The following is a 27,802-nucleotide window of genomic DNA, read 5'->3' as shown; positions in this document are numbered from 1 at the left end:
CAGGACAACTCAGAGTATGCTATTCTGTTCTTCTGAAATAGACTACATTTTCTTTATATCGTGTTTCTTTAGACCTGTCTAAAATAAACAATGGATTTATTGTGAAGGTGTAGGCTACATTACATGGATTTATTAGACTTTTTAAAATGTAGATGTTCCAAAAGGTCTGCGTCAGTGGCTTGTAGGAAAGCCAGGAGATGCTAAATGTGTTTATGTTAATTAACGGTCAATTACCGTGAGACCGACCAGTTATTTGCTTGACAGTCACCGGCTGACAAAATGTCGTGACCGCCACAGCCCTACCCCTTCCCTAACCCTAGTGTTGGGACAAATATATATATATTTTTTTTTACATTCTGAATGCCAGTTCGTTGTTCATCTGCAGTGGTATTTCTCTAACCTGAAAAGCTCAAACCCTTTTACACCGTACATACAATCCAACAGTATCACAGTTGTGTTTCATTTTGTAGTAAAGCAAAAGTTCTTCACAGCAGCAAATTTAAAACGGTTGAAGAAATGGTATTTCTGTTGGAAGCAGGCACCATGGTTCCGTAGGTCCTCTACTGTTGAATAAATGGTATTTCTGTTGGAAGCAGGCACCATGGTTCCGTAGGTCCTCTACTGTTGAATAAATGGTATTTCTGTTGGAAGCAGGCACCATGGTCCTGTAGGTCCTCTACTGTTGAATAAATTGTATTTCTGTTGGAAGCAGGCACCATGGTCCCGTAGGTCATCTACTGTTGAATAAATGGTGTTTCTGTTGGAAGCAGGCACCATGGTTCCGTAGGTCCTCTACTGTTGAATAAATGGTGTTTCTGTTGGAAGCAGGCACCATGGTCCTGTAGGTCCTCTACTGTTGAATAAATGGTGTTTCTGTTGGAAGCAGGCACCATGGTCCTGTAGGTCCTCTACTGTTGAATAAATGGTGTTTCTGTTGGAAGCAGGCACCATGGTCCTGTAGGTCCTCTACTGTTGAATAAATTGTGTTTCTGTTGGAAGCAGGCACCATGGTTCCGTAGGTCATCTATGAGGCCTTATTCAGTCGTGATGATAAATGAAACACCAAGTTCTAAGCTTGTTAGAAATACACTACCGTAGGGTTAAATATAGGTCAACTAAGTACTCAGTAGGTAAGGATTGTAGCAAGTGGAGGGGATATCTTTCAGTATAAGCAAGCATCCAAATGTATGATTCTGGAAGTTTGTTAGCCGTAGAAATGATTGAAGACAGGGGCGTTTTAAGACGATATGAAAACTATATATGGTTAGACCTTTGGATGCCTGCAGTATCATGTTAAAGAAAATTGTTAAAACTGTTGAACCACTTCCTTTATTTAATCAAATGGAAATCTGTATGTTTATTTAGAATGGTTGTATTGATTCAATTGTTAAGGCAACCCAAAAACATGTTTCAAATTTCTTCGGGATCGGTGTCCCTTCCACGTGACGGTTGAGCTAACGTAGGCTAATGCGATTAGCATGAGGTTGTAAGTAACAAGAACATTTCCCAGGACATAGACATATCTGATATGGGCAGAAAGCCTAAATTCTTGTTAATCTAACTGCACTGTCCAATTTACAGTAGCTATTACAGTGTAAGAATACCATGCTATTGTTTGAGGAGAGTGAACCATTTTGAACATAAAAAGTTATTAATAAACAAATTAGGCATATTTGGGCAGTCTCGATACAAAATTTTGAACAGAAATGCAACGACTCATTGGATCAGTCTAAAACTTTGCACATACATTGCTGTCATCTAGTGGCCAAAATGTATATTGCACCTGGGCTGGAATAATACATGATGGCCTTTCTCTTGCATTTCAAAGATGATGGTACAAAAACAATACAAAAGAACGGTTGGGTTTTCAGAACCCCAATAGTAGTATAATGTTGAGATCAGTCCCAACCTACGGGACACGTGTGAATTTAGAATGTAGGGTCACTTTCAACATCCAGTCTAAAACACACTATGAAACATCTTTAGTGACTCAGAAACCTGGATGTTTTTGCTTTGTGAAAATATATTTCTCAAACATTTGCTTATGATTATAAATATCTATAACGTACCATAATTGTTTTTTTTAAAAACAACAATTCCATTCCATTTCTTTAGAATAAGAGGATATACAATACATCTATTCAGTTTCTTTAAATATTTGAGCCTGAATACAAATAGGAATGCATAGAATCCTAGTCACCAGCCAGAGAACGCCCCTAAAGTTCAACCCCCGTCTGTTTATGGAATAAGGGCTTCTAAAGTTCCATCCCCGTCTGTTTATGGAATAAGGGCTTCTAAAGTTCAATCCCCGTCTGTTTATGGTATAAGGGCTTCTAAAGTTCAAACCCCGTCTGTTTATGGAATAAGGGCTTCTAAAGTTCAATCCCCGTCTGTTTATGGAATAAGGGCTTCTAAAGTTCAATCCCCGTCTGTTTATGGTATAAGGGCTTCTAAAGTTCAATCCCCGTCTGTTTATTGTATAAGGGATTCTAAAGTTCAATCCCCGTCTGTTTATGGAATAAGGGCTTCTAAAGTTCAATCCCCGTCTGTTTATGGAATAAGGGCTTCTAAAGTTCAATCCCCATCTGTTTATGGAATAAGGGCTTCTAAAGTTCAACCCCCGTCTGTTTATGGAATAAGGGCTTCTAAAGTTCAAACCCCGTCTGTTTATGGAATAAGGGCTTCTAAAGTTCAATCCCCGTCTGTTTATGGAATAAGGGCTTCTAAAGTTCAATCCCCGTCTGTTTATGGAATAAGGGCTTCTAAAGTTCAATCCCCGTCTGTTTATTGTATAAGGGCTTCTAAAGTTCAATCCCCGTCTGTTTATGGAATAAGGGCTTCTAAAGTTCAATCCCCGTCTGTTTATGGTATAAGGGCTTCTGTCAGCAGAACTTATATACCCTCTCTTGAAAGACCTCTAAGAACAATGTATCAGTTGGTGACAAAGTGTGTTTTAAAGACCGTTACACAGGAGGACTAGAGAGAGCTGTGGTGACTGTGAGAGGAGGAGCAGGAGGACTAGAGAGAGCTGTGGGGACTGTGAGAGGAGGAGGAAGACTAGAGAGAGCTGTGGTGACTGTGAGAGGAGGAGGAAGACTAGAGAGAGCTGTGGTGACTGAGAGGAGGTGGAGGAAGACTAGAGAGAGCTGTGGTGACTGTGAGAGGAGGAGCAGGAGGACTAGGGAGAGCTGTGGGGACTGTGAGAACAGGAGGAAGACTAGAGAGAGCTGTGGTGACTGAGAGGAGGAGCAGGAGGACTAGGGAGAGCTGTGGGGACTGTGAGAGGAGGAGGAAGACTAGAGAGAGCTGTGGTGACTGTGAGAGCAGGAGGAGGACTAGAGAGAGCTGTGGTGACTGTGAGAGGAGGAGCAGGAGGACTAGAGAGAGCTGTGGGGACTGTGAGAACAGGAGGAAGACTAGAGAGAGCTGTGGTGACTGAGAGGAGGAGCAGGAGGACTAGAGAGAGCTGTGGTGACTGTGAGAGCTGGAGGACTAGAGAGAGCTGTGGTGACTGAGAGGAGGAGCAGGAGGACTAGAGAGAGCTGTGGTGACTGTGAGTGCTGGAGGAGGACTAGAGAGAGCTGTGGTGACTGTGAGAGGAGGAGCAGGAGGACTAGAGAGAGCTGTGGGGACTGTGAGAGGATGAGGAAGACTAGAGAGAGCTGTGGTGACTGTGAGAGGAGGAGCAGGAGGACTAGAGAGAGCTGTGGGGACTGTGAGAGGAGGAGGAAGACTAGAGAGAGCTGTGGTGACTGTGAGAGGAGGAGGAGGACTAGAGAGAACTGTGGTGACTGTGAGAGCAGGAGGAGGACTAGAGAGAGCTGTGGTGACTGTGAGAGCAGGTGGAGGACTAGAGAGAGCTGTGGTGACTGTGCGATGAGGAGAACTAGAGGGAGCTGTGGTGACTGTGAGAGCTGGAGGAGGACTAGAGAGAGCTGTGGTAACTGTGAGAGCAGGAGGAGGACTCGAGAGAGCAGTGGTGACTGTGAGAGCAGGAGGAGGACTAGAGAGAGCTGTGGTGACTGTGAGAGCAGGAGGAGGACTAGAGAGAGCTGTGGTGACTGTGAGAGCAGGAGGAGGACTAGAGAGAGCTGTGGTGACTGAGAGCTGGAGGAGGACTAGAGAGAGCTGTGGTGACTGTGAGAGGAGGAGTACTAGAGAGAGCTGTGGTGACTGTGAGAGGAGGAGGACTAGAGAGAGCTGTGGTGACTGTGAGAGCAGGAGGAGGACTAGAGAGAGAGCTGTGGTGACTGTGAGAGCTGGAGGAGGACTAGAGAAAGCTGTGGTGACTGTGAGAGGAGGATCAGGAGGAGGAGGACTAGAGAGAGCTGTGGGGACTGTGAGAGCTGGAGGAGGACTAGAGAGAGCTGTGGTGACTGTGAGAGCTGGAGGACTAGAGAGAACTGTGGTGACTGTGAGAGCTGGAGGAGGACTAGAGAGAGCTGTGGTGACTGTGAGAGCAGGAGGAGGACTAGAGAGAGCTGTGGTGACTGAGAGCTGGAGGAGGACTAGAGAGAGCTGTGGTGACTGTGAGAGCTGGAGGACTAGAGAGAGCTGTGGTGACTGTGAGAGCTGGAGGAGGACTAGAGAGAGCTGTGGTGACTGTGAGAGGAGGAGGACTAGAGAGAGCTGTGGTGACTGTGAGAGCTGGAGGAGGACTAGAGAGAGCTGTGGTGACTGTGAGAGCTGGAGGAGGACTAGAGAGAGCTGTGGTGACTGTGAGAGGAAGAGGACCAGAGAGAGCTGTGGTGACTGTGAGAGCTGGAGGAGGACTAGAGAGAGCTGTGGTGACTGTGAGAGGAGGAGGAGGAGGAGGACTCCGGAGCGCTGTGGTGTGTGGTGGATGAATCAGAATTAGTTGGGTAACATAGATAATTAAGATATTTTAGAATGAAACACTGTCTTCATATGTGAATGTGTCTTTACCTATTCTTAAACCATGTGAAGCGATGGCGTGATTAATGGAGAACCAATTATTTGTCTCCACAATGTCTGTGCGCAGGTCACTCCCCTCAGTAAGCTTGTCCAGGAGTGGGATCAAGAGGGGGTTTGCTTGAGATGGGAGTATCTAGAGTTGACAATTGATATATGCCATTGGATGAAATTGTGTTTTTGTTCTATGAAGTACCAGGGACGAGACTAGAACCTCGCCATTAGGGACCAAACTGAACGATAATTTATAGCGAACGCGATCTGGCTGTAGATACTCCTCTCTAAAGTAAACAGTCTTTCTTTGTGAACCGTTCCTAAGATCTGTGGTTTGTCATGTCAAAAGGGGGTGGATCTTGCTATAAAGATGTCAGTAGCCACTGTGTTGACACTCTTAACGGGTCATTAGAAATGGTGAATCGTTGAAGGTCAAAGTATCTTCATTATTAAAGATGTACTTAATTCGGACTGGTGTGTTTGTAACTCTCCTCATTTGGTAATGCAGAAATTATCCACCACAGGTGACTGTGAGAGCAGCAGGAGGAGGAGGACTCCGGAGAGCTGTGGTGACTGTGAGAGGAGGAGGAGGACTGGAGAGAGCTGTGGTGACTGTGAGAGCTGGAGGAGGAGGAGGAGGACTCCGGAGAGCTGTGGTGACTGTGAGAGGAGGAGTGCTAGAGAGAGCTGTGGTGACTGTGAGAGGAGGAGGACTAGAGAGAGCTGTGGTGACTGTGAGAGCTGGAGGAGGAGGAGGACTCCGGAGAGCTGTGGTGACTGTGAGAGGAGGAGTACTAGAGAGAGCTGTGGTGACTGTGAGAGGAGGAGGACTAGAGAGAGCTGTGGTGACTGTGAGAGCAGGAGGAGGACTAGAGAGAGAGCTGTGGTGACTGTGAGAGCAGGAGGAGGACCAGAGAGAGCTGTGGTGACTGAGAGCTGGAGGAGGACTAGAGAGAGCTGTGGTGACTGTGAGCGCAGGAGGAGGACTAGAGAAAGCTGTGGTGACTGTGAGAGGAGGAGGAGGACTAGCGAGAGCTGTGGTGACTGTGAGAGCAGGAGGAAGACTAGAGAGAGCTGTGGTGACTGTGAGAGCACCAGACGGAGGAAGAGGAGGAAGTTGAGGAAAAGGTCTCTCCTCTGCTCCACTCAAGTGATACACACAGAGAGAACATATAGGCTGCATCCCAATTCTCTACACTTTGCACTTTCACACTTCCTGTCGTTGATCTCAAAGTATTTGTAATGGTGTAATCATTTCCTAGAGGGTTTCCACCGTGGTTAAATCTCTGATGGGACTTTGGGAAAAGGGTGAAAATACAATCGGGATGTAGAAATAGAGAACATAGAGTCGGCAAGACGGGTCACATGGCCTCCTGGCATGGTTCCATTATCCTTACATCAACTCAGCCTTCTTGGTCGATGGGACATGGCTCCCTCCCATTCACGTATATTCGCCTTCTCATCAAGATGCTCAAGTTCGTCGTTTGTTATTTTATAAAATTTCCTCCATATTTTATATAATAAACATTCCACTATAATTGCTTTCCGTCCCAGACAATCCTATTCTTTCTCAACAACCTTTTCTGCGTTGCGTTTCTGTAAATTCTGAGTCCATCAAACAGGAAGTGCAACAGGAAGTGACGTCATCGTCATTCGGGTGATTTGACCTGCTTTTTCTGTCCGTTGACAATGATCTCTAGAACGTTGGTGAGGTCCATCATCTTTCCCAACATCTCCATGATGTCTTGGTGGTCCCTGGCTCCTTCGATAAACTCCTCCAGAGTCAACTCACCTGGAGGCGTGAAGAATTAAAAATACATAGAACAAGATATACATTGGCTTCCTAGAGGATAGCAATTAAAACATTTAAAAAGCTAACTTAAATTCCACACCCCTGGGAATACGTATCTGTTTTATGTGTAAGCTCACCCATTTCAATAAATGTACTTCTCTAAATGTTGATCATTCTTACCTTCGTTATTTATGTCAACCTTCTCATAAATGAGGGTCACAATCTCCTCCGTAGGAGGGTCATAACATCTGGTGATGTCCTGGATGGCCTGAAGTAATCAAAACAGAACGAACAGGTGAAGTCACAGAGAATAACATTAGAAATAAGTGTTTTTATACTTTCATGTCATCCTCTGGGACTCTATCATCCTCTGGGGTTCTGTCATCCTCTGGGGTTCTGTCATCCTCTGGCACTGTCATCCTCTGGGACTCTATCATCCTCTGGGGTTCTGTCATCCTCTGGGGTTCTGTCATCCTCTGGGACTCTATCATCCTCTGGGACTCTATCATCCTCTGGGGTTCTGTCATCCTCTGGGACTCTATCATCCTCTGGGGTTCTGTCATCCTCTGGGACTCTATCATCCTCTGGGGTTCTGTCATCCTCTGGGGTTCTGTCATCCTCTGGGGTTCTGTCATCCTCTGGGACTCTATCATCCTCTGGGACTCTATCATCCTCTGGGACTCTATCATCCTCTGGGGTTCTGTCATCCTCTGGGACTTTGTCATCCTCTGGGACTCTATCATCCTCTGGGGTTCTGTCATCCTCTGGGGTTCTGTCATCCTCTGGGGTTCTGTCATCGTCTGGGGTTCTGTCATCCTCTGGGACTTTGTCATCCTCTGGCACTGTCATCCTCTGGCACTGTCATCCTCTGGGGTTCTGTCATCCTCTGGGACTCTGTCATCCTCTGGGACTCTGTCATCCTCTGGGACTCTGTCATCCTCTGGGACTCTATCATCCTCTGGGGTTCTGTCATCCTCTGGGGTTCTGTCATCCTCTGGGACTATATCATCCTCTGGGACTATATCATCCTCTGGGACTCTATCATCCTCTGGGACTCTATCATCCTCTGGGGTTCTGTCATCCTCTGGGGTTCTGTCATCCTCTGGGACTCTATCATCAATGGGGTTCTGTCATCCTCTGGGACTCTGTCATCCTCTGGGGTTCTGTCATCCTCTGGGGTTCTGTCATCCTCTGGGGTTCTGTTATCCTCTGGGGTTCTGTCATCCTCTGGGGTTCTATCATCCTCTGGGGTTCTGTCATCCTCTGGGACTCTATCATCCTCTGGGACTCTATCATCCTCTGGGACTCTATCATCCTCTGGGACTCTGTCATCCTCTGGCACTGTCATCCTCTGGGGTTCTATCATCCTCTGGGACTCTATCATCCTCTGGGACTTTATCATCCTCTGGGGTTCTGTCATCCTCTGGGACTCTATCATCCTCTGGGGTTCTGTCATCCTCTGGGGTTCTGTCATCCTCTGGGGTTCTGTCATCCTCTGGGACTCTATCATCCTCTGGGGTTCTGTCATCCTCTGGGACTCTATCATCCTCTGGGGTTCTGTCATCCTCTGGGACTCTATCATCCTCTGGGGTTCTGTCATCCTCTGGGACTCTATCATCCTCTGGGGTTCTGTCATCCTCTGGGGTTCTGTCATCCTCTGGGGTTCTGTCATCCTCTGGGACTCTGTCATCCTCTGGGACTCTATCATCCTCTGGGGTTCTGTCATCCTCTGGGGTTCTGTCATCCTCTGGGACTATATCATCCTCTGGGACTCTATCATCCTCTGGGGTTCTGTCATCCTCTGGGGTTCTGTCATCCTCTGGGACTATATCATCCTCTGGGACTATCATCCTCTGGGACTCTATCATCCTCTGGGACTCTATCATCCTCTGGGGTTCTGTCATCCTCTGGGGTTCTGTCATCCTCTGGGGTTCTGTTATCCTCTGGGGTTCTGTCATCCTCTGGGGTTCTATCATCCTCTGGGGTTCTATCATCCTCTGGGGTTCTGTCGTCCTCTGGGGTTCTGTCGTCCTCTGGGGTTCTATCATCCTCTGAGGTTCTGTCATCCTCTGGGGTTCTGTCATCCTCTGGGACTTTATCATCCTCTGGGACTTTATCATCCTCTGGGGTTCTGTCATCCTCTGGGGTTCTATCATCCTCTGGGGTTCTATCATCCTCTGGGGTTCTATCATCCTCTGGGGTTCTGTCATTCTCTGGGGTTCTATCATCCTCTGGGGTTCTGTCATCCTCTGGGACTTTATCATCCTCTGGGACTTTATCATCCTCTGGGGTTCTGTCATCCTCTGGGGTTCTGTCATCCTCTGGGGTTCTATCATCCTCTGGGGTTCTATCGTCCTCTGGGGTTCTGTCGTCCTCTGGGGTTCTATGATCCTATGGGGTTCTGTCATCCTCTGGGGTTATGTCGTCCTCTGGGGTTCTGTCATCCTCTGGGGTTCTATCATCCTCTGGGGTTCTGTCATCCTCTGGGGTTTTGTCGTCCTCTGGGGTTCTGTCATCCTCTGGGGTTCTATCATCCTCTGGGGTTCTATCATCCTCTGGGGTTCTGTCATCCTCTGGGGTTCTGTCATCCTCTGGGGTTCTGTCATCCTCTGGGGTTCTGTCATCCTCTGGGTTTTCTTGGTACTTTTCAATTGTTTTTAACTGTTTATACAAATTGTTTTACCCAAATATCAATCAATCAGGTCTACTGTGTCTGAGGTATACAACAGCATTTAAACATTATCGTGTCCTTAGTGAGGCCCCACAACACTTTGGGACCTATATTCTCCTGAAGTGTGCACTCATTCATTACTTCCCACAAGTAGTGGGATTTCCACCATATTTTATTTTTTTTACCAGTCATTTCCTTTCTAATCAGTGAAAGGAAATGAACAAGTGCACACTTTAGGAAGAAGGCGGGATAATTGAGGACTCCGTTACCATATAAGGGCTTGAGTAGTCAGTAGCACGATGGTTCTGTCCGATTGGTCTAGTCTGAGATGTAAAGCGTAAACACCAGGCCCCAGAATATATTCTCCGATAGAGTCCATTGACCGTTTGGACTGTTTGAAGCTATCAAGCCAATCCACAACAGTCAGTTACTGTTACGTATTTCTTTATAACACTCTACTTTCTTAGTTCACCGATTAGCCTTAAAAAAAAAAATACTCTTATAGGAAATGTTTCCTCTAAACAGGATAAGACATTTTTTTTATGACCGCGTCTTTTTGGTGACTTAAATAGGACATCTCTAACAGGATGAATAAGAAACTGAATCCAACTCAGAATTCTACGGTATCTTTTACTGCTATGTAATTTCCAGCGTAGCTAGCTAGCAATGCAGCAAATTGATCGACAACATACAGTAAGTAGTGAGGGATATATTTAGGTTAGGATTAGATTAGCAACCCTTTGTTGATGTGTACCGTCTTGTTGTCGGCTATTTAAACCTTTCTGATCCCTTCACAGTTAATCTCTCTGGAGTCTATTTTCAGTGGAGATATAGAGAGTCTATAATGTTCCTCAAGGCTCTGAGACTGATAAAGATCCCTGTATAAAATCACAGCAACTAAATGACATAAATAAATAATAAATAAATACAGAAGCACACCTTGAATATTGTCCCCATTTCATCTTGGTCAATTTTGCCGTTTCCGTCCTGATCGAAAAGTTTGAAGTACCATTTTAGTTTTTGGTTGATTTCTCCTTTCAGCATCAGACTGACTGCTGCTATGTATTCTACGAAGTCTATATATCCATCCTGGAAGAGAGAGAGAGAGAGAGAGAGGGGGAGATAAATATGATTGTTAGACAACAACAAAAAAGAGAAGAGATACTTACTATAACTTTCTGGTTAACACCAACACCTAATGTAATTATAATAGCGCAGTAAAGTTGCCTCTCAAGGATGCCTCTCAAAGTTGCCTCTCACGGATGCCTCTCAAAGTTGCTTCTCACAGATGCCTCTCAAAGGATGCCTCTCAAGGATGCCACTCAAAGTTGCCTCTCAAGGATGCCTCTCAAGGATGCCACTCAAAGTTGCCTCTCAAGGATGTCTCTCAAAGTTGCCTCTCAAGGGTGCCACTCAAAGTTGCCTCTCAAGGATGCCTCTCAAGGATGCCTCTCAAAGTTTCCTCGTGTGGATGGTCTATGTCAGATATACCCAGAGTGCTGAGTGCTGAGGGTACGCCAAATTTCCAATGAGGTTATACAATTTAGTGATGTTTTTTTCCCCGCCTGAGTAGCCTTGTTTCACTGCCAGAAAATAAAATGAAACCATCTAGTGTTCAGCGAAATAACAACACAATGTCAAATACAGGTAGCCTAGTCAAATAATGAACGTCCAATCACATTAACCGTTACTCCCTCACGGGAATTCCACTAATGGTCCGTATGGAGTCAAAAGTAGCTGCTGTTCGTGTTGGTACACTGCAGCATCCACCGAGAGGCTGTTGCTGCCAAGGGAATGCCTGACAACTTGAAAGATGTTTTGGACACTACAGTGAAAATGGTTAACTTTGTTAAAGCAAGGCCCCTGAACTCTTGTGTATTTTCTGCACTATGCAATGATATGGGCAGCGACCATCTAATGCTTTTACAACATACAGAAGTGCACTGGTTATCAAGGGGAAAAATATTAACATGTTTTTCTAAACTGAGAGACGAGCTTAAAGTTTTCTTTACTGACCATAATTTTCACTTGCATGATGAGTTTCTCACACGACTGACCTATCTGGGTGATGTTTTTTCTCGCCTGAATGATCTGAATCTAGGATTACAGGGACTCTCCGCAACTATATTCAATGTGCGGGACAAAATTGAGGCTATAACTAAGAAGTTGGAGCACTTCTCTGTCTGCATTAAAAAGGACAACACACAGGTCTTTGCATCATTGTATGATTTTTTGGTCTGCAAATGAACTCAAGTTTACGGACAATGTCAAATGTGATATAGCGAAGCACCTGAGTGAGTTGGGTGCGCAATTACCCAGATACTTTCCCGAAACGGACGACACAAACAACTGGATTCGTTATCCCTTTCATGCCCTGCCTCCAGTCCACTTACTGATATCTGAACAAGAGAGACTCATCCAAACTGCAACAAGCAGTTCTGTGAAAATCTAATTTAATCAGAAGCCACTGCCAGATTTCTGGATTGGGCTGCGCTCGGAGTATCCTGCCTTGGCAAATCGCTCTGTTAAATACACTGATGCCCTTTGCAACCACAGTTGATGTCGGAAGTTTACATACACCTTAGCCAAATACATTTAAACTCAGTTGTTCATAATTCCTGACATTTAATCAGAGTAAAAATACCCTGTTTTAGGTCAGTTAGGATCACCACTTTATTTTAATGGGCCTCTGTACACCTATGTAGATATTACATAAACAATCACCCGTTTCCAGCTACAATAGTCATTTACAACATGAACAATGTCTACACTGTATTTCTTATCAATTTGACTTTATATTAATGGACAAAAAAATGTGCTTTTCTTTGAAAAACAAGGCCATATCTAAGTGACCCCAAACTTTTGAAGGGTAGTGTATATTTGACCTCTCAGCTTCCCTATCAAATCAGAAATCCTAAGAAAATTTACAACAATGACAAATGGTTTGATGAAGAATGCAAAAACCGAAGAAAGAAATTGAGAAACCTGTCCAACCAGAAACGTAAGGATCCAGAAAACCTGAGTCTACGCCTTCACTACGGTGAATCACTAAAACAATACAGAAATACACTACGGAAAAAGAAGGAACAGCACGTCAGAAATCAGCTCAATGTAACTGAAGAATCCATAGAATCTAACCACTTCTGGGGAAAATTGTAAAACACTAAACAAAAATTCCCTGTCTTAGGTCAGTTAGGATCACCGCTATATTTTAAAGAATCTGAAATTTCACAATAATAGTAGAGAGAATTTCTTTCTTTCATTACATTCCCAGTGGGTCAGAAGTTTTCATACACTCAATTAGTATTTGGTAGCATTGCATTTAAATTGTTTAACTTGGGTCAATCGTTTCGGGTAGCCTTCCACAAGCTTCCCACAATAAGTTGGGTGAATTTTGGCCCATTCCTCCTGACAGAGCTGGTGTAACTGAGTCAGGTTTGTAGGCCTCCTTGCTCGTATACACTTTTTCAGTTCTGCCCACAAATTTTCTATAGGATTGAGGTCAGGGCTTTGTGATGGCCACTCCAATACCTTGACTTTGTTGTCCTTAAGCCATTTTGCTACAACTTTGGAAGTATGCTTGGGGTCATTGTTCATTTTGAAGACCCATTTGCGACCAAGCTTTAACTTCCTGACTGATGTCTTGAGATGTTGCCTCAATATATCCATATAATTTTCATTCCTCATGATGCCATCTATTTTGTGAAGTGCACCAGTCCCTCCTGCAGCAAAGCACCCCCACAACAAGCTACCACCCCTGTGCTTCACGGTTGGGATGGTGTTCTTCGGCTTGCAAGCCTCCCCCTTTTTCCTCCAAACATAACGATGGTCATTATGGCCAAACAGTTCTATTTTTGTTTCATCTGACATTTCTCCAAAAAGTACGATCTTTGTCCCCATGTGCAGTTGCAAACCGTAGTCTGGCTTTTTTATGGCGGTTTTGGACCAGTGGCTTCTTCCTTGCTGAGCGGCCTTTCAGGTTATGTCGATATAGGACTCGTTTTACTGTGGATATAAATACTTTTGTACCTGCTTCCTCCAGCATCTTCACAAGGTCCTTTGCTGTTGTTCTGGGATTGATTTGCACTTTTCGCACCAAAGTACGTTCATCTCTAGGAGACTGAACGCGTCTCCTTCCTGAGTGGTATGACGGCTGCATGGTCCCATTGTGTTTATAATTCCGTACTATTTTTTGTACAGATGAATGTGGTACCTTCAGGCGTTTGGAAATTGCTCCCAAGGATGAACCAGACTTGTGGAGGTCTACACATTTTTTTCTGAGGTCTTGGCTGATTTCTTTAGATTTTTCCATGATGTCAAGCAAATAGGCACTGAGTTTGATGGTAGGCCTTGAAATACATCCACAGGTACACCTCCAATTGACTCAAATGATGTCAATTAGCCTATCAGAAGCTTCTAAAGCCATGACATCATTTTCTGGACTTTTCCAAGCTGTTTAAAGGCACAGTCAACTTAGTGTATGTAAACTTCTGACCCACTGGAATTGTGATACAGTGAATTTTAAGTGAAATAATCTGTCTGTAAACAATTGTTGGAAAAATTACTTGTGTCATGCAGAAAGTAGATGTCCTAACCAACTTGCCAAACTATAGTTTGTTAACAAGAAATTTGTGGAGTGGTTGAAAAATGAGTTTTAATGACTTCAACCAAAGTGTATGTAGACTTCTGACTTCCACTGTATATGAGAGTGGATTCTCGGCCCTCACTAACATGAAAACTAAATACAGGCACAGACTGAGTGTGGAAAATGATTTAAGACTGAGACTCTCTCCAATACAATCCAACATTGCAGAGTTATGTGCATCCTTTCAAGCACACCCTTCTCATTAACCTGTGGTGAGTTATTGAACAAATAAGGTTTTATATGTAAGATGGTTAAATAAAGAGCAAAATTATTGATTATTATTATATTATTATTTGTGCCCTGGTCCTATAAGAGCTATTTGTCACTTCCCCTCGAGCCGGGTTGTGACAAAAACACTCAATCTTATCTTTAATAAATGTATCGTATTGTGGTGTGTGTGTGTGTGTGTGTGTGTGTGTGTGTGTGTGTGTGTGTGTGTGTGTGTGTGTGTGTGTGTGTGTGTGTGTGTGTGTGTGTGTGTGTGTGGTGTGTGTGTGTGTGTGTGTGGCAGGCTTACAATGATGGTAAAAAAACAACATTTGGAAGTGTGCTGACCCTGGTGCTAGAGGGGGTACAGCTGGAGGTTGAATGTTTGAAGGAGTACGGGACTATAAAACGTTTGGGAACCACTGCTCTATGCCAACAATAAGACAGGATGGTCTATGTCAACAATAAGACAGGAAGGTCTATGTCAACAATACGAAATTATGGGCTATGTCAACAATAAGACAGGAAGGTCTATGCCAACAATAAGACAGGATGGTCTATGTCAACAATAAGACAGGAAGGTCTAGGTCAACAATAAGACAGCATTCAAAGGGTTCATAACTGAGTTATATGAAGATTATAACAGTTTCTTACAGGTAAGTCATCAGTCATATGTTATATTAGTGAAGTCTTTCAACCTGAGCAAGAGGCTTAGAAAGTTCAAGGGCAGCATGGTGGATGATGGCATCCTGTGGTTAGCTGATGTGTGGTGAGCTGATGTGTGGTGAGCTGATGTGTGGTGAGCTGATGAGCTGATGTGTGGTTAGCTGATGTGTGGTTAGCTGATGAGCTGATGTGTGGTGAGCTGATGTGTGGTGAGCTGATGTGTGGTGAGCTGGTTAGCTGATGTGTGGTTAGCTGATGTGTGGTTAGCTGATGTGTGGTTCGCTGATGTGTGGTTCGCTGATGTGTGGTTAGCTGATTAGCTGATGTGTGGTTAGCTGATGAGCTGATGTGTGGTTAGCTGATGTGTGGTTAGCTGATGTGTGGTTCGCTGATGTGTGGTTCGCTGATTAGCTGATGTGTGGTTAGCTGATGTGTGGTTAGCTGATGTGTGGTTAGCTGATTAGTTGATGTGTGGTTAGCTGATGTGTGGTGAGCTGATGTGTGGTTAGCTGATGTGTGGTTAGCTGATTAGCTGATGTGTGGTTAGCTGATGTGTGGTTAGCTGATTAGCTGATGTGTGGTTAGCTGATGAGCTGATGTGTGGTTAGCTGATGAGCTGATGTGTGGTGAGCTGATGAGCTGATGTGTGGTTAGCTGATGTGCTGATGTGTGGTTAGCTGATGAGCTGATGTGTGGTTAGCTGATGAGCTGATGTGTGGTGAGCTGATGTGTGGTGAGCTGATGTGTGGTGAGCTGGTTAGCTGATGTGTGGTGAGCTGATGTGTGGTGAGCTGATGTGTGGTTAGCTGATTAGCTGATGTGTGGTTAGCTGATGAGCTGATGTGTGGTTAGCTGATGTGTGGTTCGCTGATGTGTGGTGAGCTGATTAGCTGATGTGTGGTTAGCTGATGTGTGGTTAGCTGATTAGTTGATGTGTGGTTAGCTGATGTGTGGTTAGCTGATGTGTGGTGAGCTGATGTGTGGTTAGCTGATGTGTGGTTAGCTGATGTGTGGTTAGCTGATTAGCTGATGTGTGGTTAGCTGATTAGCTGATGTGTGGTGAGCTGATGTGTGGTTAGTTGATGTGTGGTTAGCTGATATGTGGTGAGCTTATGTGTGGTGAGCTTATGTGTGGTGAGCTGATGTGTGGTGAGCTGATGTGTGGTTAGCTTATGTGTGGTTAGCTGATGTGTGGTTAGCTGATTAGTTGATGTGTGGTTAGCTGATGTGTGGTGAGCTGATGTGTGGTGAGCTGATGTGTGGTGAGCTAGTGTGTGGTTAGCTGATGTGTGGTTAGCTGATGTGTGGTGAGCTGATTAGTTGATGTGTGGTTAGCTGATGTGTGGTTAGCTGATGTGTGGTTAGCTGATTAGTTGATGTGTGGTGAGCTGATGTGTGGTGAGCTGATGTGTGGTGAGCTGATGTGTGGTGAGCTGATTAGCTGATGTGTGGTGAGCTGATTAGCTGATGTGTGGTGAGCTGATGTGTGGTTAGCTGATGTGTGGTTAGCTGATTAGCTGATGTGTGGTTAGCTGATTAGCTGATGTGTGGTGAGCTGATGTGTGGTGAGCTGATGTGTGGTGAGCTGATGTGTGGTGAGCTGATGTGTGGTTAGCTGATGTGTCATTAGCTGATTAGTTGATGTGTGGTGAGCTGATGTGTGGTGATCTGATGTGTGGTGAGCTGATGTGTGGTTAGCTGATGTGTGGTTAGCTGATGTGTGGTTAGTTGATGTGTGGTTAGTTGATGTGTGGTGAGCTGATGTGTGGTTAGCTGATTAGTTGATGTGTGGTGAGCTGATGCGTGGTTAGCTGATGTGTGGTTAGCTGATGTGTGGTTAGCTGATTAGTTGATGTGTGGTTAGCTGATGTGTGGTGAGCTGATGTGTGGTTAGCTGATGTGTGGTTAGCTGATGTGTGGTTAGCTGATGTGTGGTTAGTTGATGTGTGGTTAGCTGAAGTGTGGTGAGCTGATGTGTGGTGAGCTGATGTGTGGTTAGCTGATGTGTGGTTAGCTGATGTGTGGTGAGCTGATGTGTGGTTAGCTGATGTGTGGTTAGCTGATGAGTTGATGTGTGGTGAGCTGATGTGTGGTGAGCTGATGTGTGGTGATCTGATGTGTGGTGAGCTGATGTGTGGTTAGCTGATGTGTGGTTAGCTGATGTGTGGTTAGCTGATTAGCTGATGTGTGGTTAGCTGATTAGCTGATGTGTGGTGAGCTGATGTGTGGTTAGTTGATGTGTGGTTAGCTGATATGTGGTGAGCTTATGTGTGGTGAGCTTATGTGTGGTGAGCTGATGTGTGGTGAGCTGATGTGTGGTTAGCTTATGTGTGGTTAGCTGATGTGTGGTTAGCTGATTAGTTGATGTGTGGTTAGCTGATGTGTGGTGAGCTGATGTGTGGTGAGCTGATGTGTGGTGAGCTAGTGTGTGGTTATCTGATGTGTGGTTAGCTGATGTGTGGTTAGCTGATGTGTGGTGAGCTGATTAGTTGATGTGTGGTTAGCTGATGTGTGGTTAGCTGATGTGTGGTTAGCTGATTAGTTGATGTGTGGTGAGCTGATGTGTGGTGAGCTGATGTGTGGTGAGCTGATGTGTGGTGAGCTGATGTGTGGTGAGCTGATTAGCTGATGTGTGGTGAGCTGATGTGTGGTTAGCTGATTAGCTGATGTCTGGTTAGCTGATGTGTGGTGAGCTGATGTGTGGTGAGCTGATGTGTGGTGAGCTGATGTGTGGTGAGCTGATTAGCTGATGTGTGGTGAGCTGATGTGTGGTTAGCTGATGTGTGGTTAGCTGATTAGCTGATGTGTGGTTAGCTGATTAGCTGATGTGTGGTGAGCTGATGTGTGGTGAGCTGATGTGTGGTGAGCTGATGTGTGGTGAGCTGATGTGTGGTTAGCTGATGTGTGGTTAGCTGATGTGTCGTTAGCTGATTAGTTGATGTGTGGTGAGCTGATGTGTGGTGATCTGATGTGTGGTGAGCTGATGTGTGGTTAGCTGATGTGTGGTTAGCTGATGTGTGGTTAGTTGATGTGTGGTTAGTTGATGTGTGGTGAGCTGATGTGTGGTTAGCTGATTAGTTGATGTGTGGTGAGCTGATGCGTGGTTAGCTGATGTGTGGTTAGCTGATGTGTGGTTAGCTGATTAGTTGATGTGTGGTTAGCTGATGTGTGGTGAGCTGATGTGTGGTTAGCTGATGTGTGGTTAGTTGATGTGTGGTTAGCTGATGTGTGGTGAGCTGATGTGTGGTGAGCTGATGTGTGGTTAGCTGATGTGTGGTTAGCTGATTAGTTGATGTGTGGTGAGCTGATGTGTGGTGAGCTGATGTGTGGTGAGCTGATGTGTGGTTAGCTGATGTGTGGTTAGCTGATGTGTGGTTAGCTGATGTGTGGTTAGCTGATTAGTTGATGTGTGGTGAGCGATTGTGTGGTTAGCTGATGTGTGGTTAGCTGATATGTGTTGAGCTGATGTGTGGTTAGCTGATGTGTGGTTAGCTGATGTGTGGTGAGCTGATGTGTGGTGAGCTGATGTGTGGTGAGCTGATGTGTGGTTAGCTGATTAGCTGATGTCTGGTTAGCTGATGTGTGGTGAGCTGATGTGTGGTGAGCTGATTAGTTGATGTGTGGTTAGCTGATGTGTGGTTAGCTGATTAGCTGATGTGTGGTGAGCTGATGTGTGGTTAGCTGATGTGTGGTGAGCTGATGTGTGGTTAGCTGATGTGTGGTTAGCTGATTTGTGGTTAGCTGATTAGCTGATGTGTGGTTAGCTGATGTGTGACTAGCTGATGTGTGGTGATCTGATTAGCTGATGTGTGGTGAGCTGATGTGTGGTTAGCTGATGTGTGGTGAGCTGATGTGTGGTGAGCTGATGTGTGGTTAGCTGATGTGTGGTTAGCTGATTAGTTGATGTGTGGTGAGCTGATGTGTGGTGAGCTGATGTGTGGTGAGCTGATGTGTGGTTAGCTGATGTGTGGTTAGCTAATGTGTGGTTAGCTGATGTGTGGTTAGCTGATTAGTTGATGTGTGGTGAGCTGATGTGTGGTTAGCTGATGTGTGGTTAGCTGATGCGTGGTTAGCTGATGTGTGGTTAGCTGATTAGTTGATGTGTGGTGAGCTGATGTGTGGTTAGCTGATGTGTGGTTAGCTGATGTGTGCTTAGCTGATTAGCTGATGTGTGGTGAGCTGATGTGTGGTTAGCTGATCTGTGTTGAGCTGATGTGTGGTTAGCTGATGTGTGGTGAGCTGTTGAGCTGGAGACACCTGAAACCCCACCTCTTTAAGGAATACCTGGGATAGGATAAAGTAATCATTCTAACCCCCCCTTAAAAGATTTAGATGCACTATTGTAAAGTGGTTGTTCCACTGGATATTATAAGGTGAATGCACCAATTTGTAAGTCACTCTGGATAAGAGCGTCTGCTAAATGACTTAAATGTAAATGTAAATGTGTGGTTAGCTGATTAGCTGATGTGTGGTTAGCTCATGTGTGGTTAGCTGATTAGCTGATGTGTGGTGAGCTGATGTGTGGTTAGCTGATGTGTGGTTAGCTGATGTGTGGTGAGCTGATGTGTGGTGAGCTGATGTGTGGTGAGCTGATGTGTGGTGAGCTGATGTGTGGTTAGCTGATTAGTTGATGTGTGGTGAGCTGATGTGTGGTGAGCTGGTTAGCTGATGTGTGGTGAGCTGATGTGTGGTTAGCTGATGTGTGGTGAGCTGATGTGTGGTGAGCTGATGTGTGGTGAGCTTATGTGTGGTGAGCTGATGTGTGGTTAGCTGATGTGTGGTTAGCTGATGTGTGGTGAGCTGATGTGTGGTTAGCTGATGTGTGGTTAGCTGATGTGTGGTTAGCTGATGTGTGGTTAGCTGATTAGTTGATGTGTGGTGAGCTGATGTGTGGTGAGCTGATGTGTGGTTAGCTGATGTGTGGTTAGCTGATTAGTTGATGTGTGGTGAGCTGATGTGTTGAGCTGATGTGTGGTGAGCTGATGTGTGGTTAGCTGATGTGTGGTGAGCTGATGTGTGGTTAGCTGATGTGTGGTTAGCTGATGTGTGGTTAGCTGATGTGTGGTTAGCTGATGTGTGGTTAGCTGATTAGTTGATGTGTGGTGAGCTGATGTGTGGTTAGCTGATGTGTGGTTAGCTGATGTGTGGTTAGCTGATGTGTGGTTACCTGATGTGTGGTTAGCTGATTAGTTGATGTGTGGTGAGCTGATGTGTGGTTAGCTGATGTGTGGTTAGCTGATATGTGTTGAGCTGATGTGTGGTTAGCTGATGTGTGGTGAGCTGATGTGTGGTGAGCTGATGTGTGGTGAGCTGATGTGTGGTTAGCTGATTAGCTGATGTCTGGTTAGCTGATGTGTGGTGAGCTGATTAGCTGATGTGTGGTTAGCTGATGTGTGGTTAGCTGATGTGTGGTTAGCTGATTAGCTGATGTGTGGTGAGCTGATTAGCTGATGTGTGGTTAGCTGATGTGTGGTGAGCTGATGTGTGGTTAGCTGATGTGTGGTTAGCTGATGTGTGGTTAGCTGATGTGTGGTTAGCTGATGTGTGGTGAGCTGATGTGTGGTGAGCTGATGTGTGGTGAGATGATGTGTGGTTAGCTGATGTGTGGTTAGCTGATTAGTTGATGTGTGGTGAGCTGATGTGTGGTGAGCTGATGTGTGGTTAGCTGATGTGTGGTTAGCTGATGTGTGGTTAGCTGATGTGTGGTTAGCTGATTAGTTGATGTGTGGTGAGCTGATGTGTGGTTAGCTGATGTGTGGTTAGCTGATATGTGTTGAGCTGATGTGTGGTTAGCTGATGTGTGGTTAGCTGATGTGTGGTGAGCTGATGTGTGGTGAGCTGATGTGTGGTGAGCTGATTAGCTGATGTCTGGTTAGCTGATGTGTGATGAGCTGATGTGTGGTGAGCTGATTAGCTGATGTGTGGTTAGCTGATGTGTGGTTAGCTGATTAGCTGATGTGTGGTGAGCTGATGTGTGGTTAGCTGATGTGTGGTTAGCTGATTTGTGGTTAGCTGATTAGCTGATGTGTGGTTAGCTGATGTGTGGTTAGCTGATGTGTGGTGAGCTGATGTGTGGTTAGCTGATGTGTGGTTAGCTGATGTGTGGTTAGCTGATGTGTGGTTAGCTGATGTGTGGTGAGCTGATGTGTGGTGAGCTGATGTGTGGTTAGCTGATGTGTGGATAGCTGATTAGTTGATGTGTGGTGAGCTGATGTGTGGTGAGCTGATGTCTGGTGAGCTGATGTGTGGTGAGCTGATGTGTGGTTAGCTAATGTGTGGTTAGCTGATGTGTGGTTAGCTGATTAGTTGATGTGTGGTGAGCTGATGTGTGGTTAGCTGATGTGTGGTTTGCTGATGTGAGGTTAGCTGATGTGTGGTTAGCTGATTAGTTGATGTGTGGTGAGCTGATGTGTGGTTAGCTGATGTGTGGTTAGCTGATTAGCTGATGTGTAGTGAGCTGATGTGTGGTTAGCTGATCTGTGTTGAGCTGATGTGTGGTTAGCTGATGTGTGGTTAGCTAATGTGTGGTGAGCTGATGTGTGGTGAGCTGGTGAGCTGGAGACACCTGAAACCCCACCTCTTTAAGGAATACCTGGGATAGGATAAAGTAATCCTTCTAACCCCCCCTTAAAAGATTTAGATGCACTATTGTTATGTGGTTGTTCCACTGGATATTATAAGGTGAATGCACCAATTTGTAAGTTGCTCTGGATAAGAGCGTCTGCTAAATGACTTAAATGTAAATGTGTGGTTAGCTGATTAGCTGATGTGTGGTTAGCTGATATGTGGTTAGCTGATTAGCTGATGTGTGGTGAGCTGGTTAGCTGATGTGTGGTTAGCTGATGTGTGGTTATCTGATGTGTGGTGAGCTGATGTGTGGTGAGCTGATGTGTGGTTAGCTGATGTGTGGTTAGCTGATGTGTGGTTAGCTGATGTGTGGTTAGCTGATTAGTTGATGTGTGGTGAGCTGATGTGTGGTGAGCTGATGTGTGGTTAGCTGATGTGTGGTTAGCTGATTAGTTGATGTGTGGTGAGCTGATGTGTGGTTAGCTGATGTGTGGTTAGCTGATTAGTTGATGTGTGGTGAGCTGATGTGTGGTGAGCTGATGTGTGGTTAGCTGATGTGTGGTTAGCTGATGTGTGGTGAGCTGATGTGTGGTTAGCTGATGTGTGGTTAGCTGATGTGTGGTTAGCTGATTAGTTGATGTGTGGTGAGCTGATGTGTGGTGAGCTGATGTGTGGTGAGCTGATGTGTGGTTAGCTGATGTGTGGTTAGCTGATGTGTGGTTAGCTGATTAGTTGATGTGTGGTGAGCTGATGTGTGGTTAGCTGATGTGTGGTTAGCTGATATGTGTTGAGCTGATGTGTGATGAGCTGATGTGTGGTGAGCTGATGTGTGGTTAGCTGATTAGCTGATGTCTGGTTAGCTGATGTGTGGTGAGCTGATGTGTGGTGAGCTGATTAGCTGATGTGTGGTTAGCTGATGTGTGGTTAGCTGATGTGTGGTTAGCTGATGTGTGGTGAGCTGATTAGCTGATGTGTGGTGAGCTGATGTGTGGTTAGCTGATGTGTGGTTAGCTGATGTGTGGTTAGCTGATGTGTGGTGAGCTGATGTGTGGTGAGCTGATGTGTGGTGAGCTGATGTGTGGTGAGCTGATGTGTGGTGAGCTGATGTGTGGTTAGCTGATGTGTGGTTAGCTGATTAGTTGATGTGTGGTGAGCTGATGTGTGGTGAGCTGATGTGTGGTTAGCTGATGTGTGGTTAGCTGGTGTGTGGTTAGCTGATTAGTTGATGTGTGGTGAGCTGATGTGTGGTTAGCTGATGTGTGATTAGCTGATGTGTGGTGAGCTGATGTGTGTTGAGCTGATGTGTGGTTAGCTGATGTGTGGTTAGCTGATGTGTGGTTAGCTGATGTGTGGTTAGCTGATGTGTGGTGAGCTGATGTGTGGTGAGCTGATGTGTGGTTAGCTGATGTGTGGTTAGCTGATTAGTTGATGTGTGGTGAGCTGATGTGTGGTGAGCTGATGTGTGGTTAGCTGATGTGTGGTTAGCTGGTGTGTGGTTAGCTGATTAGTTGATGTGTGGTGAGCTGATGTGTGGTTAGCTGATGTGTGGTTAGCTGATGTGTGATTAGCTGATTAGCTGATGTGTGGTGAGCTGATGTGTGGTTAGCTGATATGTGTTGCGCTGATGTGTGGTTAGCTGATGTGTGGTGAGCTGATGTGTGGTGAGCTGGTGAGCTGATGTGTGGTTAGCTGATTAGCTGATGTGTGGTTAGCTGATGTGTGGTTAGCTGATTAGCTGATGTGTGGTGAGCTGGTTAGCTGATGTGTGGTGAGCTGATGTGTGGTGAGCTGATGTGTGGTTAGCTGATTAGCTGATGTGTGGTTAGCTGATGTGTGGTTAGCTGATTAGCTGATGTGTGGTTAGCATTAATTAAGGCACACATTGGTGGTGAATGAGGTGAGTTTCCCTCCTTAAGCGCTGTGAGCATCTTGAACAGGGCTATATTTCAGCATTAAGGCCAGAGGAGGTGTGGTATATGGCCAATATACCACAGCTAAGGGCTGTTCTTACACACGACGCAACACGGAGGGCCTGGATACAGCCCTTAGCCGTGGTACATTGGCCATATACCACAAACCCCCGAGGTGCCGTATTGCTGCTATAAACTGGTTACCAACGTAATGAGAGCAGTAAAAATAAATGTTTTGTCATACCCGTGGTACACGGTCTGATATACCACGGCTTTCAGCCAATCAGCATTCAGGGCTTGACCCCACCCAGTTAATAATAATATATGAATCAAATCAATTCATACTTTCATTTTTATTTTTTATTTTTTTTAAATGGTGGATCAGCTTAGTATTGCGGAAAGATTGTTGCTTCCATCAATGTAATTGTCTGCATCATTTCCGATCCCCCATATACATATATTTTTTTGGTAAATATATACACTGCTCAAAAAAATAAAGGGAACACTAAAATAACACATCCTAGATCTGAATGAAATAAATAATCTTATTAAATACTTTTTTCTTTACATAGTTGAATGTGCTGACAACAAAATCACACAAAAATAATCAATGGAAATCCAATTTATCAACCCATGGAGGTCTGGATTTGGAGTGACACTCAAAATTAAAGTGGAAAACCACACTACAGGGTGATCCAACTTTGATGTAATGTCCTTAAAACAAGTCAAAATGAGGCTCAGTAGTGTGTGTGGCCTCCACGTGCCTGTATGACCTCCCTACAACGCCTGGGCATGCTCCTGATGAGGTGGCGGATGGTGTCCTGAGGGATCTCCTCCCAGACCTGGACTAAAGCACCCGCCAACTCCTGGACAGTCTGTGGTGCAACGTGTCGTTGGTGGATGGAGCGAGACATGATGTCCCAGATGTGCTCAATTGGATTCAGGTCTGGGGAACGGGCGGGCCAGTCCATAGCATCAATGCCTTCCTCTTGCAGGAACTGCTGACACACTCCAGCCACATGAGGTCTAGCATTGTCTTGCATTAGGAGGAACCCAGGGCCAACCGCACCAGCATATGGTCTCACAAGGGGTCTGAGGATCTCATCTCGGTACCTAATGGCAGTCAGGCTACCTCTGGCGAGCACATGGAGGGCTGTGCGGCTCCCCAAAGAAATGCCATCCCACACCATGACTCACTCACCGCCAAACCGGTCATGCTGGAGGATGTTGCAGGCAGCAGAATGTTCTCCACGGCGTCTCCAGACTCTGTCACATCTGTCACATGTGCTCAGTGTGAACCTGCTTTCATCTGTGAAGAGCACAGGGCGCCAGTGGCGAATTTGCCAATCTTGGTGTTCTCTGGCAAACGTCCTGCACGGTGTTGGGCTGTAAGCACAACCCCCACCTGTGGACGTCGGGCCCTCATACCACCCTCATGGAGTCTGTTTCTGACCGTTTGAGCAGGCACATGCACATTTGTGGCCTGCTGGAGGTCATTTTGCAGGGCTCTGGCAGTGCTCCTCCTGCTCCTCCTTGCACAAAGGCGGAGGTAGCGGTCCTGCTGCTGGGTTGTTGCCCTCCTACGGCCTCCTCCACGTCTCCTGATGTACTGGCCTGTCTCCTGGTAGCGCCTCCATGCTCTGGACACTACGCTGACAGACACAGCAAACCTTCTTGCCACAGCTCGCATTGATGTGCCATCCTGGATGAGCTGCACTACCTGAGCCACTTGTGTGGGTTGTAGACTCCGTCTCATGCTACCACTAGAGTGAAAGCACCGCCAGCATTCAAAAGTGACCAAAACATCAGCCAGGAAGCATAGGAACTGAGAAGTGGTCTGTGCAGAACCACTCCTTTATTGGTGGTGTCTTGCTAATTGCCTATAATTTCCACCTGTTGTCTATTCCATTTGCACAACAGCATGTGAAATTTATTGTCAATCAGTGTTGCTTCCTAAGTGGACAGTTTGATTTCACAGAAGTGTGATTGACTTGGAGTTACATTGTGTTGTTTAAGTGTTCCCTTTATTTTTTTGAGCAGTATATATCCACATACATACACGTATACATACATATATACATACACATACCTATATAGACATACTTTTTTAAAGAATATACCTTTATTATTATTCCCCCAAACCCTACCACCCTTCCCTCGATTGGAGTAAACTAATAAACACTTCGGCTTTTACCTTCAATTTATTCATCTTATACACATTTTACAGACACAATCTATTTTACAATAGTTACATTTTGTTTGTTTTTAGTCCTTGCTCTATTTCTGATGTCCATCCAGTTTGATTTCTATTTGTAACTGTGTTATTTCACAAAAGTTCTGAACCTATATACATTTTACAGACCCCTGTATGTTTTACATTGGTTATCTTGTTATTAGTCCCACCCTTCAGCTCCATTCAACCCCTCCCATCTATCTCTCAACACCATCCATTTTGGATTTCTATTTAAAAATATATATATTTTCAACTTAATTTTTAAAATTCATACTTAATTAATGAATCATCCATCAGTTGCCAATGCTCATCTTTCTATTCCTGGTGGAACCATGTCTTTGAACAGACAGGAGAGAGAGAGAGAGAGAGAGAGAGAGGGAGAGAGAGAGAACGAACAAGGGTTTTCTTACCCCGTCCATGTCGAAGGTAAAGAAGACCTGGTCGACGTAGCTGCTAGCTTCTTCTGTCATCCCTTGCATCTCCAGCATAGTCTTCAACTCAAACAACGTGATGAGTCCCGAAGGAGACTCTTTCATGAACTTGTTGTACCAGTGGTGCATGTCCTCTGCCAGGATATCGTCCAGGTTAGACTCGTAGGCCCCCATTCTTTCTTATTCCTACAGACACGTCCTGCTTCTGCCTAGGAGAGAGAGGTGCGTTGTGGGCCTGGGGTCTGGGGCCTGGGGCCTGCCTGCAGAGAGAGCTAGCTAGAAAGGTTGGCGGAGGGAGCAGAGCCGGAGGTGAGGTGAGGTGTAGTGGAGAACAACGCTTCAAGTGGCTGACTCTTGCTGCATTGACTCTGTCTTAATCTGCTTGAGTTAAGCCGCCCTCCCCAGCTACTAAAAAAAGGAGGTAACCCTATAATGAGATAACTGGACAGCTCTTCCAAGAACCTGGGGACATCTAGGCTTCAACAGGCGTAAAGTGTGTGGGGGGGGGCCCATGATTGGCTCGTTGGACAGAGACGTCCCACCAAGGAGAACAGTGATGGGGTAGAACATGCAGGTATAGTCCGCAATTCCATGACACTATAACTCTGGGTTAATGGGATTAACATTTCAAAGGAATCTCTGAGCCCACAAGGTCAAATTTAGTCATAGAGCCCAAGTCACTGTGGGCCAGACCTAATTTAGGTCTGCCGCTGGTCACAGGAACCCTCCACACCGACCTTGGCTGTGGTGTAACGGATCACATCCCACTGGGGCTAGTTTGAATCAACGTTGTTTCCACATATTTGACAAGTTTTTCCCAATTGTTAAAACGCGTTTGCTGAAACACATCGAAAGTATTCAAAACACAAAACAGACAATTTTCCCCAAACCCCCACCCCACAGACATCTTTTGCACAATGAAACACAATAATTCGGGATCAAAATCATGTAGACCCTGCTCAAAATGAAACTATGCATACAAATGAGACACACACACACACACACACACACATCAAATGAATCTAACTTAGTGACAATCGAGATCAAACTAATGTGACATATTCAAAACACTACTATCAGAACCTATTTCAGTGTAAAGACTTAGATGTTGTTGTTTGTGTTTACTCAAACAGAACACAAATGCAAAAAAAAAATCATTTTAAATTTGAACATGACTCAATACATGTCAAACAGCATACTGTAAGCACATGTATAGTAAAAAAGCAAACATAAAGTAAATATATTTTGCATATGCAAAGGAAGAAAAATTTTCCTATTTGTACTACTGTACGTTAGATCAATTGTACGGAAATCAAAATCCTAACTGTAAAATGAAAAGAAACAAATACTCCATTGCGAAAACAATGGATCAGTCATATCTGTTGTTTTGGTCCGGACACAGATTTTTCCTCAACATCACAGGCGATATTCTCCTTGGCCAGTCAGCGGGGGAAATAACTTCTGTCATGACGCTTCCTCCCCTGACAGGACGACACCACAGGGCTCCTTTACCAAGGTTCCGTTTTAGGACCACTATTGTTTTCACTATATATTTTACCTCTTGGGGATGTCATTCGAAAACATAATGTTAAATTTCACTGCTATGCGGATGACACACAGCTGTACATTTCAATGAAACATGGTGAAGCCCCAAAATTGCCCTCGCTAGAAGCCTGTGTCTCAGACATAAGGATGTGGATGGCTGCAAACTTTCTACTCTTAAACTCGGACAAAACAGAGATGCTTGTTCTAGG

General features: G+C 45.2%; 1 protein-coding gene across 1 annotated transcript; it reads right to left on the bottom strand.

Annotated features, from left to right (window-relative positions):
- Nucleotides 1–1,313: 1,313 nt before the first annotated feature.
- On the bottom strand, nucleotides 1,314–26,995 carry guca1c (guanylate cyclase activator 1C). Its single transcript, XM_014163693.3, has 4 exons — nucleotides 26,028–26,995; nucleotides 10,329–10,478; nucleotides 6,899–6,986; nucleotides 1,314–6,718 (listed from the first exon to the last, which is right to left on the bottom strand). The coding sequence occupies exons 1-4, from the start codon at nucleotides 26,220–26,222 to the stop codon at nucleotides 6,576–6,578; spliced, it is 576 nt and encodes a 191-aa protein (XP_014019168.1). The 5' UTR covers nucleotides 26,223–26,995; the 3' UTR covers nucleotides 1,314–6,575.
- Nucleotides 26,996–27,802: the final 807 nt, after the last annotated feature.

This window comes from Salmo salar, chromosome 20, assembly GCF_965601325.2.
Source record: "Salmo salar chromosome 20, fSalSal1, whole genome shotgun sequence".
Taxonomy (NCBI): Eukaryota; Metazoa; Chordata; class Actinopteri; order Salmoniformes; family Salmonidae; genus Salmo; species Salmo salar.
The sequence above is the reverse complement of the archived record's forward strand: the minus strand, read 5'-3'. Positions and strand labels throughout refer to the sequence as shown.